The sequence below is a fragment of the Fusarium flagelliforme genome (genome assembly GCF_020744385.1).
Source record: "Fusarium flagelliforme strain FIESC 12 MPI-CAGE-AA-0113 chromosome Unknown B0J16scaffold_2, whole genome shotgun sequence".
NCBI classification, from domain to species: domain Eukaryota; kingdom Fungi; phylum Ascomycota; class Sordariomycetes; order Hypocreales; family Nectriaceae; genus Fusarium; species Fusarium flagelliforme.
The window spans coordinates 50928-67577 of NW_025763504.1; the positions used below are offsets into that span (position 1 = coordinate 50928).

Below are 16650 nucleotides of genomic sequence, written 5' to 3' on the forward strand. Positions count from 1 at the left end.
AGACAAGGAACCTCAAAATATTTCAAGCGAGCTTCATCAAGTCCGTGGCGAAGTCTCCATAAATGTTTTCATACCAAGTCTCCGAGATAATGTTGATGTACTTACAAGCAGGACAACTAAGATTCCAAAACTTAACATGTGTAAAGGCAGGAGGAGAAAAGCGTCCCATGGTGACTTTCAAACACAGAACAAGCCAAGACCATGGGGTCTTCTGATTGGCTCGGGTGATTTAGTCTACCCGTCGGTTAGATCCGTCGGTGCCCGATTGGTTAACAACACAGTTAAATGCTCCATTCGTACCCTACACCACGATCAATTGCACAAGTCACAATAGCCTGATAATCGAAGCTTGCTGTTCGCATTGATATGTTGTGATATGGTTCTTCCTTCCAATTTTCCGGATTTTAAATTACAATAAGAGAGGTACCTAGAATGTCATTGTTAGACACAAAGGTTCCAATGGGACGGATTCGCCGAACTTTCACAACATTTTCCATCGAGGACATTTGCATTCAATCGGCAAAACGCGGACGGTTGTCACACGTCATTTTCAATCAGTATTCATAAGGCTCGGAAACGCGGCTATTCTTCGATAGTTTAGTCCTGTGAACTACAATTGCTAGCCTTCGTCCTGAGCTCCCAGTGCATCCGACGCGTTCTTTTATGGTTTACCGTGGGGTCATGACGGAAGTGTTCCGGGTCAGCCGGAAGTTGGCTCGGATGGACCGGGGTGTAACTTATTCGGCCAATCAAGAGTAGCCATGTTCAACTTTGAATGGTACGTTGCTGATAATGGTCTTTTTGACGTCAACATCTTTTATTCCAAACTCCTCAGTTTCCGATTGTGGCCTGATTAGAAGATCCGTTGGAGCGTCTAGGCCGAGAGTTAAAAGAGGCGAAATGTGTTTCACGATAATAAAGCCACCAAAGTAACCTATAAAAGGGCCCTCCTCTTTACTGTTATTATCCCCCAAGACAATATCTCTTCTCGCATCAACGCAATCATCAAGGTATTTTACATACTTGAAAATCATCCATCATGTCTCAAATCCCCCGTATCGATGTCCATCACCATATCATCCCTCCCCAACTTCAAGGTAATATACACTCATCAGTTTACTATTTGAATCTCAATTGATCCGATTCTAGGCGTTGCAGCTGGTCTCCAAGGCATGGAAGTCCCCGAATGGACCGTTGAAAGCGACACAGCCTTCAACAAGACGTACAACATTGGGTCGGCGATTTACTCAGCCAGTACACCTGGAGTCACTCACATCGCTGATCCAGAGGAGAGTGCGAGGGTCGCTCGGCAGATGAACGAGTATAATGCTCAACTCCGGGACGAGAACCCCAGAAATGGCTTTTTTGCGACGGTGCCCTCTCTTCAACACACAGACCTCGTTTTGCAAGAGCTACGCTACGCTTTTGATACTCTGAAGGCAGACGGAGTCACGCTTTTCACTAGCTATGCCACGCCTGAAGGGTATCTCGGCCACCCTGAATATGTTCCTGTTTGGGAAGAACTCAATCGTCGGAAAGCTGTGGTCTTTGTCCATCCTATCAATAACGTCTCTGCCGTGTACTTTGATCAACAACTTCCTATGCCTGCCTTTGACTGGCCTCACGAGACTGGGCGTACGGCTATAGACATGATCCTTAACAGACGTCTTCAACAATTCCCTGATGTTAAGATCATTCTTTCCCATGGCGGTGGTACCCTTATCGCGCTGATCCAGCGGGCCACTATGATAGCTCTTCCTGAGTTTGGCGAGACCATGAGTGCTGAGGATATGATCAGCCAGGCTAAGCAGTTCTACTTCGACACAGCTCTTGCTGGGAGCAAGGAGGTATTTCCCATGATCCTCGAATTTGCAAAGCCGGGACATCTGCTCTTCGGGAGTGACTATCCTGATGCGCCAGAGCAGCTGAGCAAGGGCTTTACTAAGTTCGTTGATGACTTTCAGATGGACAATGAGAAAAGACGGAGATTTATCACAAGGCTGCCCTGGAATTGTTTCCCCGATTGAATGATAGTTATCGTAGTTGAGTATTGGGGCAATGAAGGATTATAATCTGGACTAAGCAAATATCAGGTTTATGTTCAGAGAAAATGTTACAGATTAGTAGAACGTAGCGTATTACAATCAATAGCAAATTATTACTTTCCTTGTCTAATCTATATGCATTACCCCGTGCAACTAATAAGGTATTTCCTTTGGAGGAGGAGGCGAAGCAACCAACTCATGTCTTCCATCAGGTGCTGCACCAACCTCATGGCCTGGGCTCATCATGTTGAGACCCCACATCAGCATCAGAATGCATGCAACTCGCACTTTCGCAGCCGTGATCTTGGAGCCACCGGGGATCTTCTCAGCCCAGGCAAATAGTGGAGCTCCAATCTTCTGTTCTTCCAGAGAACTATGCATTATGACCTTCACTAAGTGGCTGGTGGATTGTGCCACGGCATGGCTCATCCATAGGAAGATTGGCACAAGAATAGCCAATGTTCTCCATCGGTCACCCATCAACGACCCATCGCCAAAGAGACCATCGACGATCAAGATGCCTTCTGTGTCGCCTGCAAGAAGCAAGTGAAACTGCAAAATGTACGTCTCAAGCGAACATCTTCCCAACCATGCCATGGCTCTAGAGTGATAGTTCCGGACTGACCCCGACACATTTCGCAACGCAATGAACCCAAGGATTGGCAAAAAGGAAATGAATGGATGCCAGATTCTGTATACCGACATCTTGAGGTATGATGTTGAGTTGAGGTAGTAAGGCACCACACAGAACCCAGCCACAGCTAGAATAATACGAAGGCCCAAGTCAACTGTAGTTGATTTCATCTCGTGATGTATTACTGCCGTCAGCATGCCAACATAAACGATGAACATGTCGAGCGTGACACGATATTGCCATTCTTCTGCGTTCCACTGTATGTTGAACACGAACTTGAGAGCGCTGAAAAGATACTCAGTGAAGGATGTCCCCATGAAGACGACCGAGATAACAAGACAGGAGACACAGATTTTTGTAATCACAATCTGTGAAACGCTATTATAGCGCTTACCACCGATCGCCATGGTTGCGTAAACAACGACAAACCAAAAAGAGACGAGCGACGAGAAGTAGTAGAACAAGTAGTCAGTATCCATAAAGTATGCAAGGGCACAACTTAGGATGTTAAGTCGCAGAAGTACAGTAGCGACACGGTGAAACGAAAAGTCCTTCTTCTCCATGAAGTATACTGTATGCCCATAGCCCGTTTGGAACAGGTATGCTGCAACACACAGACGGATGAAGACGTAAATAGATCTTCTGTCGGCCCCAGTCCAATGGTAGATGAGTATGAAGAACTGCATCCAACCTTTCCACTCATTGGTTTGTTCGCGAGAGAGAAAAGGCTCATCGTTCTCCTTTGTCTCCACAGACAAGTCTGACATGTCCGATGAAGAGCGAGATCGGGTACGACGAATCGTTATGAGTAGAATTGCAATGCAAGGAATGCACAAGATAACAAAGTCTTGGAGCTGCCAAAGTTTGCTGCCCTTTGCCATCATCTGCGTTCGGTCTGCATAATAGCACATGAGTAGCGCGAGAACCAGGGTCCCTGCCTTCATGTTGAAAAGACCAAACCGCGGCTCATCTCGTCCACTGCAGAGGTCCAGTGTCTCGCAAATAATGCATGCGACCAGGTAAAAGACACCAAAGGCGACTACACCCAGTTGGGTAATTGGCTTGACTCCGTAATCAGTGCAGCAAGTACGTGAGTACGGGTAAGGCCTGATGCGGTCGAGCTTCGCATTACATCTCAGGTTAAGTAGAATATTAACCCGAGTATCAAGCACCTCCTTCTTAACGTGATATCCTGTTATGCGCGGATCAACCCAAGTCTCGTTTTGGCCAAAGGTAAGCATAGCAACCGACCAGATCATCGGAAGCCTCCACCTGTCTTGGTTCTCTCGTAGCCAGTCTTGTATTTCGTGGATTTCTCTGGCCTTTCGCGCCCCGCGGGCAAGCCGGTCTGGACTACCTCCGACATAATACGGTCCTGCAGGAGGGGCGTAGAATATTTGGTTACCTAACCCATCAATCGGATCCATCGGCGATGTAAAAGGGTCATCATCGGGAGTGCTTTCGTCAATGAATTTGGCGATTTTGGAATATCGCTCTTTGTATAAAGCAAATCGGGTCTTCCAAGGGATATTTGGGCGATCTGGATGGATAGTTGTAGGAGCCGTTCGGTTGGTCAGTTTTGCCTCAGTTGCATTGTCGCTAGCCTGTATTGTATCATTCTCTGTGACGTGAGTAAAGGCCTGGCCAAACCATACACCTGCGGATACATAAAGCAAAGCAGGACTGGCTTGTTCATCGATTGGTGGGACGTCTCTTTTCTCCTCAGCATAGTTGTCAAGGTTGTTGATAAATTCCTGCTGAGCAGCATCGCCATGGGAGGATAGCCAGACGTTTGGCAAACGCGTTATTGTTTGTCCATGATATGTCAAATTGAAGGGGCGTGCGTGTGGGTGGGTGAAGGGCATGTGTGCTAAATCATGAACGGCTTCCTTCTGGCCAATCTAGGCCTGGTCAGTGCTAGTTCAAAGTTTCCCACCATCACTTACCAGTCGACTGAACGCGAACGCCGTATTCCGAGACGTCGAATCTCCAACCGAGACGATCGGACGGCCTTCCAGACACCGACGGGCATCCTCGGAATCATAGTGGTGCAGTATACATCCATCTGGCTGCCAGTGAAGAAAGGGTGTTCTATTCCCAGCCTCGTCTTGTGGTGGGTCTATCCAGCGTCCCGTGCTTTGGACAGCGCGGCATCGATATGGATCGTTTCCGGGGTAGACTGTCTTCAAGGCTACGGCGACCAGGAAGAGTGTTGCAAAAACGGTCGATAATATTCGACTTACGGGTAGCTCCATTGTGGTGGACGAGGTTGTGGGTTGACAAAAAGTGGTAGCCTTATTTGTCCGAGTGATAGGCGCCAGATATCCTACACAAGAGGACACCCAAGGTCATGGTATGGTTCTTATTGAGGGTCAGAAAATGAAGAAAGTCACAACTTTGTTCAGGGGGCAGACCTGAGAGTTAAATGGTCGAAAGAACTTTTGTTCGCCTCCCTTGAAGGGATAAATGTCTGAGACATTTCTGCCAAGTGCACCTCTTAGAGATCAGTATAACCCAGCCTAGTCTCAGACATTGCAATCCAGCGATGACATTTAGAGCGGCATTACTGACACTTTCACAACTCAACAAGTGTGAACAAGGTAAGGCATTGCTAAGCGATATCCCTTGATCAGCTACAACCGAGTAGATATGCAGATCGGGGTTCCACGTGACCTCCATCTGAGGTTATGTAGAGTGGGGTGATGTATCCACTACAGGGCTAAGGTACCCCGCGTCTCACCCTTTAACAAACAATCTTGGCCTTCATCACTGTGCTAAATGCAGTACGGGGTCTTACTTTCTGTATCATGGAGGTTCCCTTGGTAACTTGGACTGATAACCAGTTGACATACCCGTGTTTTTTCAACACCCCTGGAAAGACAGAGGCGCGGTCATTGGAGGAGCTACGTCAAGAAGTAAAAAAGGGATGCTGCCGGTGCCATTTGCTATCCATTTGTTGCTCTCAATATACCAAAGGCCGTTCTGACCTGTGGGTTGTGGTATTAAAACAGGATGATGGCTTGTTCTGGGTGATTGGAACAGAACAGCTTTCCCGATTCGGCCTCAAACCAATTACTGTCCAACTTTATTATCCTGTTGGGACACCACAGCCAGCGTGGAGCTTGGTGAAGCCTGGCCGACTATCGTCACATGGCCGTCGAGAAGGCTATAAAAAACTTATTAATGAATGGATTGAGAGGTGCAATGCCACGCACAAAGAGTGTACAGTTAAGGATGCAGAATTACCACATCGGGTTCTCGACATTGGAGATGTGACCAATGACCGCATATATCTCCACATTTCGGCAAATCAGATCGATCCGTATGTGGCTTTGAGTCATTGTTGGGGTAGTGCTTCGATGTTGAAAACAACAACAATTACAATGGCAGACCATACCCACGGCATCCGGTATCAAAGCCTCCCAAAGAGCTTCCAAGACGCAGTTGCTGTTACTCGCAGTATCGGAGTCCGATATCTATGGATTGATTCTCTTTGCATTGTGCAAGATGACAGACTGGACTGGGAAATTGAGTCTTCCAAGATGGCATCAATTTATAGCAATGCTTACCTTGTCCTGGCAGCATCTCAAGCAACCGATTCTTCAGAGGGGTTTATAGACAGAAAGGATGTTGGCTTGAAAAGCACAATGCAGCTAGACCCCAGAAATTCGGTCAAAATGGCCCGGATGAAGAATCCAGATTCGACCACGTCTGAGATATATAGCAGACACATGAGTACTGACCCCACAATGGGAAAGTCTCGGCACCGATGGAAAATCACCAGCTCTCCATTGAATCAGAGAGGCTGGGTTCTCCAAGAGAACATACTGGCGCGAAGGATTGTCCACTTTACTGAGAGTGAAATGATATGGGAGTGCGTTGAGTGTCTCAGGTGCGAGTGCATGGAGGTTGAAGCAGACAAATCAGAGGCTACTCTTTGGACCGAGTTTAGCATGGTGAGGAACTCGAGAATCACAGGTCCAACTAGAGAAAGCGCCCAGACAGTCAACATGCTTTATGCGCAATGGCGGAAGCTAATTGGTTTTTATGGGAGACTAATCCTCACCAAAGACAGCGATAGGCTGCCAGCTCTCTCCGGTCTCGCAAAACTCTGCCAATCACAAGGTGCTGGGAAATATCTTGCCGGCCTATGGGAGAACGACTTATTAAAATCGCTAGTGTGGCATATTCACACCGATGAGCCTGTAAAGAGGTGGGACGTGTACATGGCACCTTCTTGGTCTCCCTTCTCTGTAGGGTATATCAAGAGATGGGATGGACTTATAGAAGCGGGATGCTGGTACTGCTATGATGAAGTGTACCACGAAAGATGGGGCGAACCTCAAGCCAAGATATTAGAAGCTCATTGCGACCCGGCTGGAAAGGATCCGACGGGTGCTGTCAAAGATGGATTTCTGATCCTACGAGGTCCGATGAGAAAGGATGATCCCGATGAAGAAGATCATTCATGGATGGTATCAGACTCGGATAATCTATGGGAATGGAATGTCTGGAACTATGTTTCCTGGGACCGCCCTGAAGAACAGGTTGAACGATCAGAGATACTGTTTTCTCTGCTGTGGGCTGATTTCAACATGGGATATATCAGAGCTCTTTGTTTGATACCTGTCGAGAATGCACCTGGAACGTATTCTAGAATTGGTATAGTAGACTCACACTTTGAAGATAAAGGACTGGGGGACTTTTTCAAGGATACAGAAGAGGGGGAAGTAAGGATCATCTAGTGCCTCAATTAACAAACATGACGGAAACTAGAGTAAAGTAGCAAGTATAGCAACTATCCCTGGTATTGTTATTTTCTGTCAGTTGAACCAATTATCTTAATATCTCAAGCGCTGCAAAGTAACCAGTCGGAATCCAGTTTTAAATTCATATAACCATAAACAGGTTCTACAATGATTCTTTCTGTGGAGTATAACAGATGAAACAAACTGGGTTTTATCTTTTGCACTAACCTTAAAGAGATTAATATCCGGGATCAAGAGCATTCTAACCAATGAGTAAAGGCAGTCATTTGCACCGCACCCTGAAATGCCAAGATAGGTGAGATTTTAGTTCTTATACTACGAATTCTTTCCAGGTCTGGAAATCACCGATTTGCCCTCGGTAACCTTATTTTAATATCCGTACTTAGCTTCTTTTCTCATCAATCCTATTTCCTCTGTATATCCAGCCATGACTCAATCTTCCGAGCCGTCGTATCTCCTTGCCGACTTCCCATCTACAGACAATCCTCCCGACACTCACAATAAGAAAGACGCCACAGCTACAGACCTTAGCGTCAACAGCGCAGATGCACCTCGGCCAAAATCGCAAAATGGGGAGTGGAGCTTTAAACGAAAATTCATGCCTGGCAGGCTTTTTGCCGACTGCGCAGCGACACTCGTGCCCATCGCTCTTATAGCGTTTGCCATTGCTATAATGCGTCTCGACAACAAAGAGACAGAACAAGAAGAGTATCAAAAGTGGAGAAATGCAATTAATGTTGTCAGTTTATTTCTCAACTCTAGCCTTGCGCTTTAATTAATTGCTGTCCTAGATTGCATCTGCTTTTCCTATCGCTTTTGCCTCCATTGTCGGGCGCATGGTCTTCGAAGCTGCACGATGGAAATTGGAGAAGGGAGCTACGCTTGGGCTCCTCGAACAATTGATAGGCAGTCGCACCGTTGGGTCAACTTTCATCACACAGATCTGCCTCGGAAAGTTTAATGTTCTTGGACTTGTCCTTCTCTTACTTTGGGCCTTTTCGCCACTAGGATCTCAAGCCGTACTCAGGACACTTGAAGCGAAACTCCAGCCAGTCTTTTCAAACTCTAGCATTCTTTACTTCTCTACCGACGCCCAGACGCGGCTTGCAGAAAACTTTCCTGAAACTCCAGGCATGTCCGGGCGAGATCATCGAGACTTCGGCCACATCAAAACCATGTTTGCGGCCCTGTTTTTTACATCTGTGGGAAGGAAGAGTGATCCTATGGATCTTTGGGGAAATGTTAAGATCCCGAATCTCGACATCAAGGATAACAAATGGCATAACATTACGTCTGAGCCAAGCCCTGACTCATACTCAGCCTTGCTTGGCCTCCCTGTTACCAATGTTACCACAGGAAATCTAACATTCCTTCTTGAGTCAAGCTACATCCACCTTGAATGCTGGAATTATACCATAAAAACGCGCAGGCAGGAATCATTCCCTTTCTTCAATTGGACGGAGCCCAATTACATTATAGACCCAGGGACCATGAGGAAAAGTGCCCCTTTACCAAACGCAAACGGTACATGGCATGGGCGGTACTTTTCCGAATTGCACTCGCCATGGGCCATGGCAGTGGATAGATTCGTTGACCTGTACTGGTCCAATGACTCCCACACAACACAACGGTTAGGCACATACCTTGGAGATAACATGGTGTCCCATGGTCACCCAACACTGTTCAAGAATGAGACTGATCTTGACGTTGAGGCAACGAATCTTCTTTTCCTGGCATCATTCGTGGAGTATGATCACAGTCCAGGAAGAAGAGTTCAAGCCGAATGCTTCGTCAAGCAACGCTACGTCGAATCACAAGTTCACTGCTCTCGAGCTGATACATCTACGCCCCAGAACTGCTCAGTTATCGCCCAACGGCTTTCTCGAAAAAACCACGCGTCAGAGAATATCACGATGCTTAACTGGCCATTGATCTGGAGTCGGGTATCGACATTACCCACATTTATAGACAGCGGTGACCAGACCTTTGCTGACGCCACATTGCAATACCTCAGTGATCCACGGGTCAATGCTGTCACCGGTATGGGCATAGGCGCAGATATCGAATTGTTCAACAAAACGACAGCGGAGCAGTTTAGTCGTCGTTTGGGACAGGTCATCAACACTCACTTGCTCTTGGGTCAGGTGTATAAATATGCCATGCAAGTTGACCATGACTTCAACTTTAACACTACAGTGCCTGCCGAGAGGACTAACCTCATGGAGGTCTATATTGTCAATTGGTCATGGACAATCTTGTTCTTGCCATCTTCTGTTGTACTCTTGGTAAGCGGTGTTGTGAGTATAGTCTTCGCTCACCTCGCTATCGGACCAGAGGTCCTCGGCTATGCATCCTCTGTTGTTCAGAACTCCAAGTACGTTGAACTTCCTGCGCAAGCTAGCAAGAAGGAGGCGTTTGAAGTTGTAAAGATGATGGAGCAAAAACGACTTCGATATGGCTACGTGGATTCAGTCGCGGAAGATGGGCAACCTCTGGTGGGTGTCGGGTTGGAAAGCGAGACCGGAGACATACATAAGCGCTAGACTGGAGTCGTGGACATGTAAAAGATAAGTTTACTTCAAAGGTCACGGTGTCGCATCCTACCATATTGCAAGCAAGTAATTATCGCAGTTGATGAAGGATAACGGAGCAGAAGTAGAGCACCCATAGTGATAGTACGTCGCCAGTTGATAGTCGTCGTTTGTCTGATACAGACGAGTTCCTCCTCTCTGTCCCTCTGCAGTAGTCAACAGCGTGTCAGTACTCCCCTACTGTTACAGTATTGGCCTTCGGTTACGCTGATGCAGAGAACAATGGAAATAGGAAGGAAATAATATGCCCAAAACTGTAGTTCCTGATGGAAAGCTTATCCCGATCCACACTAACCCTGACTGGCAGGTGTCTAACTACCTTCGATTAAACTAAGCTATTAAAACAGCGCCGTTGGCAGAAAGGTTCATCACTAATCTCCAAAGGTTCAAGCTATTCAATAGTTTTCATAGCTCAACAAGCTGAATGCATGGGAAATTAAGGAGACCAAGACGCGTTTTCTTTAAAATCCCATATCATCAACTAATTCAATTCTCCAACTTATCCTTCTCAATTCACATTCATTTGCACGATCTGTGGTCACTTAGCCACGTCCTCTCTTTCCAAATATGCGTTTCTCCCTCCAGTCTCTCGCTATTTGCCTCGTCTCTACACAGGCGGGCTTCGCTCTTGCGGGGCCATGCAGACCTCTGACGACCACCTCGGTCGGTGTGACCACTACCACCGTTGTCACTGAACAACTCTCATCAACTGTCGCCTTCAGTGACGTGTCCACCGCTACTACTGAGGAGGAAACCAGCATTACCATGCCTGAGGCGTCTACCACCAGTGCGCTAGCTGAAGAGTCCAGCAGTGCTACACTTGCTGAGACTACCACCACAATGCTGGTCGATGAGTCAACGACGACTACACTGGCTGAGACAAGCACCGTCGTCCTTGAAGAGATCACTACCACCACAGTCGCCGAGGATTCGACTACCACTACCGCCGCTGAAACTACAACCACAGCCGCTCCTCCTGTGACCACTCTCTATGCCCGTTATAATGATGGAGATGAGGTTCCAGTCTTCCTACAGTCGGATGGTTTCATCGGTACAACAGAAACAGATTCGACCGTGGCAAGCTTTGCCCTCGAGGCTGACACCTCTCGTCTTTACCTTACCCTTCCCGACGGCTCAAAGCGCTATGCCTACACCGTTATTCCCGACGGCCCCAACTACGGATTCATTTTCGAGACGGACAGCGCCATTGAGGAAAATTCAGTTTGGCACTTTATTACTTGCTCAGCTGACGTTCAATCTATCCTCACCTGCTCTTCCGAGGTAGGGCCGACTGAGATCTTTTGGTTCCTGCCTGATATTAGCACCAACTTCTATGGAAATATGCACGAGGAAGTTGCCTCATATGAGGGACATACAGCTGTTCGCTTCAGACTGCCAGTTGGCCCGGAACCGCAGGGTGACTAGTGGGAGAATTCGGTTGAAATGGGTGATTGAGCTTTGAAACCACTGCCCAGACCTTCGAATTTGACCTGTTCAACTTCAAGTAGTAGACTAGGTAATAGGGATACGATTTACCATTCATGTACATAGCTATTGCAGTTATAGATTGTTGAGGACACATCATCTCAGTTAAAATTGAGATTAATGACACTACTAAATGGCGAGCCCTGACTCTGTGTTCCTAATCAGTGTCGCTTTGCACTTTGATGATGTTCCGACAGGCTCTGAGATCATTCTTTAAATAGTAAGTGGGACCTTACCTGCCTAACTTGACATGATCTGATAGTGTCTCATCTCGATTCAATTGCTGCCTCATTTCTCGGCAGCCTTGTTATAGCGATAATCTGTGTTGAAAATGCTACTTAGAGCGTAACACTGCATATGATGAACAATAGTGCCATGCATGTTTGATTCAACAGCCCAGTTGGGGTAGCATTTGCTACACAATAACGGTATCCCCGGGGCAGATGATATCGTGAAGGATGGCAATTGTGCAAATGCCGCCAATGACACCGACTCTTCACAACCAACCATGTTTCGCCCTGCAAGACTGCAATCAGGCCACGTTCAACATGCGAAAGGTAGGAGGGGGTATAAGCATTACGACGCGGGCAAGGCTACTGCCTACTCGGCTTACGCTGCGAATGTGCGGCACAGGTTGAAACAAGCTTCAAGCTCCAAATCATTGGATCATCATTCCTATTAGGCGCCATGCCAATCTGACAGATGAATGATTGTGAATGTTAGCTGAAAGTCTGTTAAGTATATACGGTCCCCACTCCTTCTAAACAAACATTCTTTTGCCTTCATTATTCCTTTTCCTAATCCTGTCTCCTCTGTTTCCTTCGTGTTTTTCTAGGCAAGGCCCCAGTCCAAGCCATGCCTAACGCTATCAAATGCAGAGCAGGCGGCTGCGACTACCTCCGCCTCTACTATGATACCAAAATTTCACCATGGTGTGCATATCGTAAGTCTTCATCTGAGAACCACTTGCGCTACATGCGGCTTGCTGACTATGTAAGATACTTGTCCACACTGCACCAGGCGATACAAAAAAAGCGCAGCCAATGCATGCTCAGTATGTAGAGGGGATGACGACTGCATTATCTTGTGAAAGTCATTCTGTACTTTACTTTACTATCATTGATGGCTTCTCTAGATAGTAAGATAGGTTTAGATACTAGATCTATTGAGAGGTTTATGGCAATATTCAATCGATTGTAATTATCATTATATTTATTATACTTCAGCCGCGTTTTCATGATCAAGTCTACTCCACGTATCTAGCAGAGCAAGTAGCAACCTTACCTTGATGTCTGAATACCCCGCTCTACTGGTTTGCCCAACTGTGGGGTTTTCACCACTAAGTATTTATCTGACACTTGATTCCTTTCCTGTTGTCAAACCTTAACCATAAGCTCTTACATCAATGACTCAGCCATGGATTCTCAATCTTTCACATACACGACCATACCACCGGGACGTAACTTCAGATCGCTCAAAATCTTGCCAGGCTCTCCCGACGATGCCCTAGTGTCTGAACTCTTCGTGTCCAATCTAGACGACGCAACACCATACACGGCACTCTCATACGTCTGGGGCAATCCAGATAAGGTCGGCGACATCGAAATTGGAGGACACGCTTGCAAAATCACAAGAAGTCTCTCGGATGGCCTCCGCCGACTACGAAAGACTGATGCAGTGGAAATTGCATGGGCGGATGCTATTTGCATCAACCAGAATGACAATGATGAAAAGGGTCATCAGGTTGATCTGATGGGTGCTATCTACACTAAAGCGCATCATGTGGTTGTGTGGCTTGGCCCTGATCCTGAACACTCTGCAACTGAGGCATTTCGCTGTCTTGAGACTATCAATTACAAAATACACACGAGAACGGACAAAGAGTATTTCTATCCCGACGAAGAGGAGGTACCTACAGTATATATGAGAACTGAATCATGCCCGGAGCCGCGTCCAATGGCGAGGCCCTATGGACGAAGATCAGTCCACGCCTCTGTGCTCGGCGCTAACGGAAAAGACTGTGTGGGGAGACTCTTCGATCTTTCTTGGTTCTCTCGGGTGTGGGTTCTCCAAGAAGTCGGCCTTGCGAGGTCAGCCACGGCGACTTGGGGAGACAGCACTATCGAGTTCAGCGAGATTGCAGCGTTTATTTGGAACGTCTACTACCATGAGGAGCTTAGACATGCATTGGGCCCCGACACGTCCCAAAAGCTCTCGGGTGCTCCTTTGTATGCTGTTTGGAATGTATGGTCTACCTATGAAAGGACAGACTCGTGGATACACCGAACACCACTGCTAAGAGCTTGTGCCGAGCTTCTTGCTAGTCAATGCACCCTCGACTTTGTCCTTGTCTTGGAAGCTTCGAGGTACTTCAATGCTACCAATCAATTGGATCACGTCTATGCCTTTCTTGGTCATCCGAAAGCTAGGAACCCTGTTACAAACAAGCCGTGGTTGCAGGCAAACTATTCAATAGATGTACAGGAACAGCGTCGATTGTTGGCTGCCAGTCTAGCTCAGGACTCACTGAACTTCTTAGTGCAGGCTCACCAGACAGAGGCTAGTCTGAAGCATGGATCTGATCATCCGAATTGGGTACCTAGATGGAACGAAAAAACGGAAAGCCATGCTGATGCTTACTGGGAAGCATGGGATGCTAGTCTTCGAAAGGAGGAGCAGACGCCTCCCAAAGTTCAGGTTAATGGAGATCAATTGAAGATATCCGGTATCATCATTGGCCAGATTGATCAGTTCACAAGAACAATGACGGCACCCGACTTCGAAGAGGACAAGGATTTTGGAGCGCAGCTCCTCGATATATGCTGGGACATAGCAAGTCAGAAACCACACCCGTATCGACCAATCGAGACAATGATGGCATTTGCATCGACACTTGCATGTCACTACAAGACTAAAGGAAATCAACCCATGGATGGTCGCGAACGAGTAGTTGAGCAGTTGGCAGGATATTGCATGCATCTCAACAATACCTTCTACCAAGCTCACCTGAAGCCAAAAGATGGCGATGGCTTCTGGAATCTGAATACTGTTTTAGAGGTTCGCAAAGCATTCACTCCGAGCTTTAAGTCTCATGCCATGAATCGGCGCTTCTTCAATACAATTGATGGATATTGGGGAATGGGACCTTCCGCTATGGGGTCTGGTGATGTATGTGCTGTGCTACTAGGTGCGGATGTTCCTTTTGTTCTCAGGCCGAAAGGTGCTGAGGGGGAATATCAGTTGGTTGGAGAGTGTTATGTGTATGGGTTTATGGATGGTCAGGCGGTTATGGCGTGTCGTGCTGGGCAGTCCGGATATGAAGAGAAGGACATCACCCTGGTATCATAGGCAACCTTGGGGGAAGATACCGGGTAAAGGTGATTCCTGATCCAGTTGGGAATTAAGAGGTCCCCCTCAAGCCTTATCCTCCGGAAAGGTAAATGTCACTGACGCGTTCATCAACAAGATTAGACATTTGCAGGAGCATAAATCGGGTCGCTGTATGCAAAATTACCAGTCAATTGATTAGAAGTTAGGCACCCAACTAAGATTCTATCTATTCACTCCAGGGTTCCACACCCTCCCAGTATCCAACATCGTGATGCTTAGTATTGCAATTCGAGCAGAAGATCTCGTGCGCAGGACTTCCGCTGCCGGGAGGTTTGCCATCGACAACAATCTCTTTCAGGAAGGATGCAGAGTGGATCCCGGCGTAAAGCGCATTATGAACCATATCGTCAAGTCCCGAGTGTTTACCACACCCTTCACAAACCATGCGATCTCGATTCATCACGTTGCCTCGGAGGCCGATAGAACTCTCTGTTTCTTGTTAGCAAATGCAGTCAACGTCCGTGTCACCTTGGACTTATACTTACTGTCGACACCAAGCATCTCTGCCATGTGGACACGTTCACTCTCGGTGAGAACCCAGCGATACGCTTCATTGCCGTTCGAACACATTACTCGCTCGGAAGGTGTTGGCAGGTCGAATGGCCTTTGATGAGCGGGGAGGGCGTGCATGGTGGTTTCGGGGTTGCGGAAATTGAATGAGATTTGTAGTAGTTCTTAGTTAGTTGTGATAAATGACTTGATAAGTGAATGTGATGGATATCGAAGGGCTATTCAAGGGTTTAAATAACCATATCACAGCAATGTCATTTATGAGATATGGTGACTTCCACCTTCCACATATTGTTCGGACAACACTCACCGCTTCGATCTATGATAAGGCGGCTGAAAAGTTGAGCTCTACTAGTCAGCCTCTTTGCATCTCATCTTGCTTTGCGTTTCCGCTCTTGGTCAGATCGGCTTTTGCATAGTAGCCCAATTGAGAAAGTGCCCCACCCAATGTCCATTTGCATGTGCCAGGTTTCATTAGATTTAAGCACGTTTCAATGATGCTGACTCGTAATTGGACCTTTCGTCCGGAGTTAAACCCGATCCTCATTCCAGGAGACGGCAGGGCAGTAGCTCAAATAGCCAATGATGATCTTCTGCAGTTCCAAAAAGGCGGACTGGAGTTAACATATAAAATTAATTTGACTTTACTCTAATTGGCCTTTCCGCTTATGTATACAATGACCGAGATGGGACCCAGATCGTGATCTGCTTGTGATCAGCCAAGCTTACAACTTGATTAAGGAAGACTGCGAACGAATTGTGACACTCGATTGGTTGGGTTATCGGATAGTCCCGGCGGGCCGAGATTTAGGTTCGACGGTCTGAAGTCATCCCGTAAGGATTAAATCTACGGACCGAGGAATGGATGAAAACGGAAGCGTGACTGGGGGGAGATAACAGGAAATACAGTGCTCTCTGATCTGTCAATTGATATTTGAGCCGGGTCCTGTTTTTAAAACTCAGTCTTATCCAAGATTCTAATTGTCGGAGCCGAATCAGACTGTAGACAGACACTTTTATCTGCACTAGGTTGTTGCGAGCTATGTCTGTTTTTAACAGCAAGGACATGTCGTGATTTCGTGACATCCCCGATCATCTCCCCAGTAGATTCCGGATTACGAAGGATTATAGATCGCTCGTTTCGCCATGCCATCGACGTATCCAAAATCGGAGGAGCGCATGATTTAAAAAGCTGACACAGAGCACACGACGGAGACGCCCAACTG

At 47.0% G+C, this 16650-nt stretch overlaps 7 protein-coding genes across 7 annotated transcripts; 5 read left to right on the forward strand and 2 right to left on the reverse strand.

Moving 5' to 3' along the window:
- The first annotated feature begins 830 nt into the window (after positions 1–830).
- Positions 831–2172, forward strand: B0J16DRAFT_281208 (amidohydrolase family protein). The gene is made up of 2 exons (XM_046123931.1): positions 831–1097; positions 1150–2172. Exons 1-2 carry the CDS (start codon positions 1040–1042, stop codon positions 2025–2027), a joined length of 936 nt encoding a protein of 311 aa, XP_045985628.1. The 5' UTR covers positions 831–1039; the 3' UTR covers positions 2028–2172.
- Positions 2173–2198: 26 nt separating this feature from the next.
- On the reverse strand, positions 2199–4934 carry B0J16DRAFT_298985 (10 TM acyl transferase domain found in Cas1p-domain-containing protein; the record flags this gene model as incomplete). Its single annotated transcript, XM_046124517.1, has 3 exons — positions 2199–4262; positions 4335–4580; positions 4626–4934. The coding sequence occupies 3 exons, from the start codon at positions 4932–4934 to the stop codon at positions 2199–2201; spliced, it is 2619 nt and encodes an 872-aa protein (XP_045985629.1).
- Positions 4935–5486: 552 nt separating this feature from the next.
- Positions 5487–7424, forward strand: B0J16DRAFT_368076 (heterokaryon incompatibility protein-domain-containing protein; the record flags this gene model as incomplete). Its single annotated transcript, XM_046130184.1, has 1 exon — positions 5487–7424. The coding sequence occupies one exon, from the start codon at positions 5487–5489 to the stop codon at positions 7422–7424; it is 1938 nt and encodes a 645-aa protein (XP_045985630.1).
- Positions 7425–8004: 580 nt separating this feature from the next.
- B0J16DRAFT_236977 (uncharacterized protein) lies at positions 8005–9754 on the forward strand (the record flags this gene model as incomplete). Its single annotated transcript, XM_046123038.1, has 2 exons — positions 8005–8187; positions 8240–9754. Coding segments are annotated over 2 exons (1698 nt in total), but the record flags the coding sequence as incomplete, so codon positions are not given.
- A 674-nt stretch (positions 9755–10428) lies between these two features.
- B0J16DRAFT_331681 (uncharacterized protein) lies at positions 10429–11664 on the forward strand. The gene has a single exon (XM_046126615.1). The coding sequence runs from the start codon at positions 10607–10609 to the stop codon at positions 11462–11464; it is 858 nt and encodes a 285-aa protein (XP_045985632.1). The 5' UTR covers positions 10429–10606; the 3' UTR covers positions 11465–11664.
- A 1254-nt stretch (positions 11665–12918) lies between these two features.
- On the forward strand, positions 12919–15062 carry B0J16DRAFT_331683 (heterokaryon incompatibility protein-domain-containing protein). The gene has a single exon (XM_046126616.1). It carries the CDS (start codon positions 12941–12943, stop codon positions 14870–14872), a length of 1932 nt encoding a protein of 643 aa, XP_045985633.1. The 5' UTR covers positions 12919–12940; the 3' UTR covers positions 14873–15062.
- Positions 14977–15841, reverse strand: B0J16DRAFT_49973 (RBP protein). The gene is made up of 2 exons (XM_046133941.1): positions 15400–15841; positions 14977–15343 (listed from the first exon to the last, which is right to left on the reverse strand). Exons 1-2 carry the CDS (start codon positions 15542–15544, stop codon positions 15081–15083), a joined length of 408 nt encoding a protein of 135 aa, XP_045985634.1. The 5' UTR covers positions 15545–15841; the 3' UTR covers positions 14977–15080.
- Between the last annotated feature and the right edge of the window lie 809 nt (positions 15842–16650).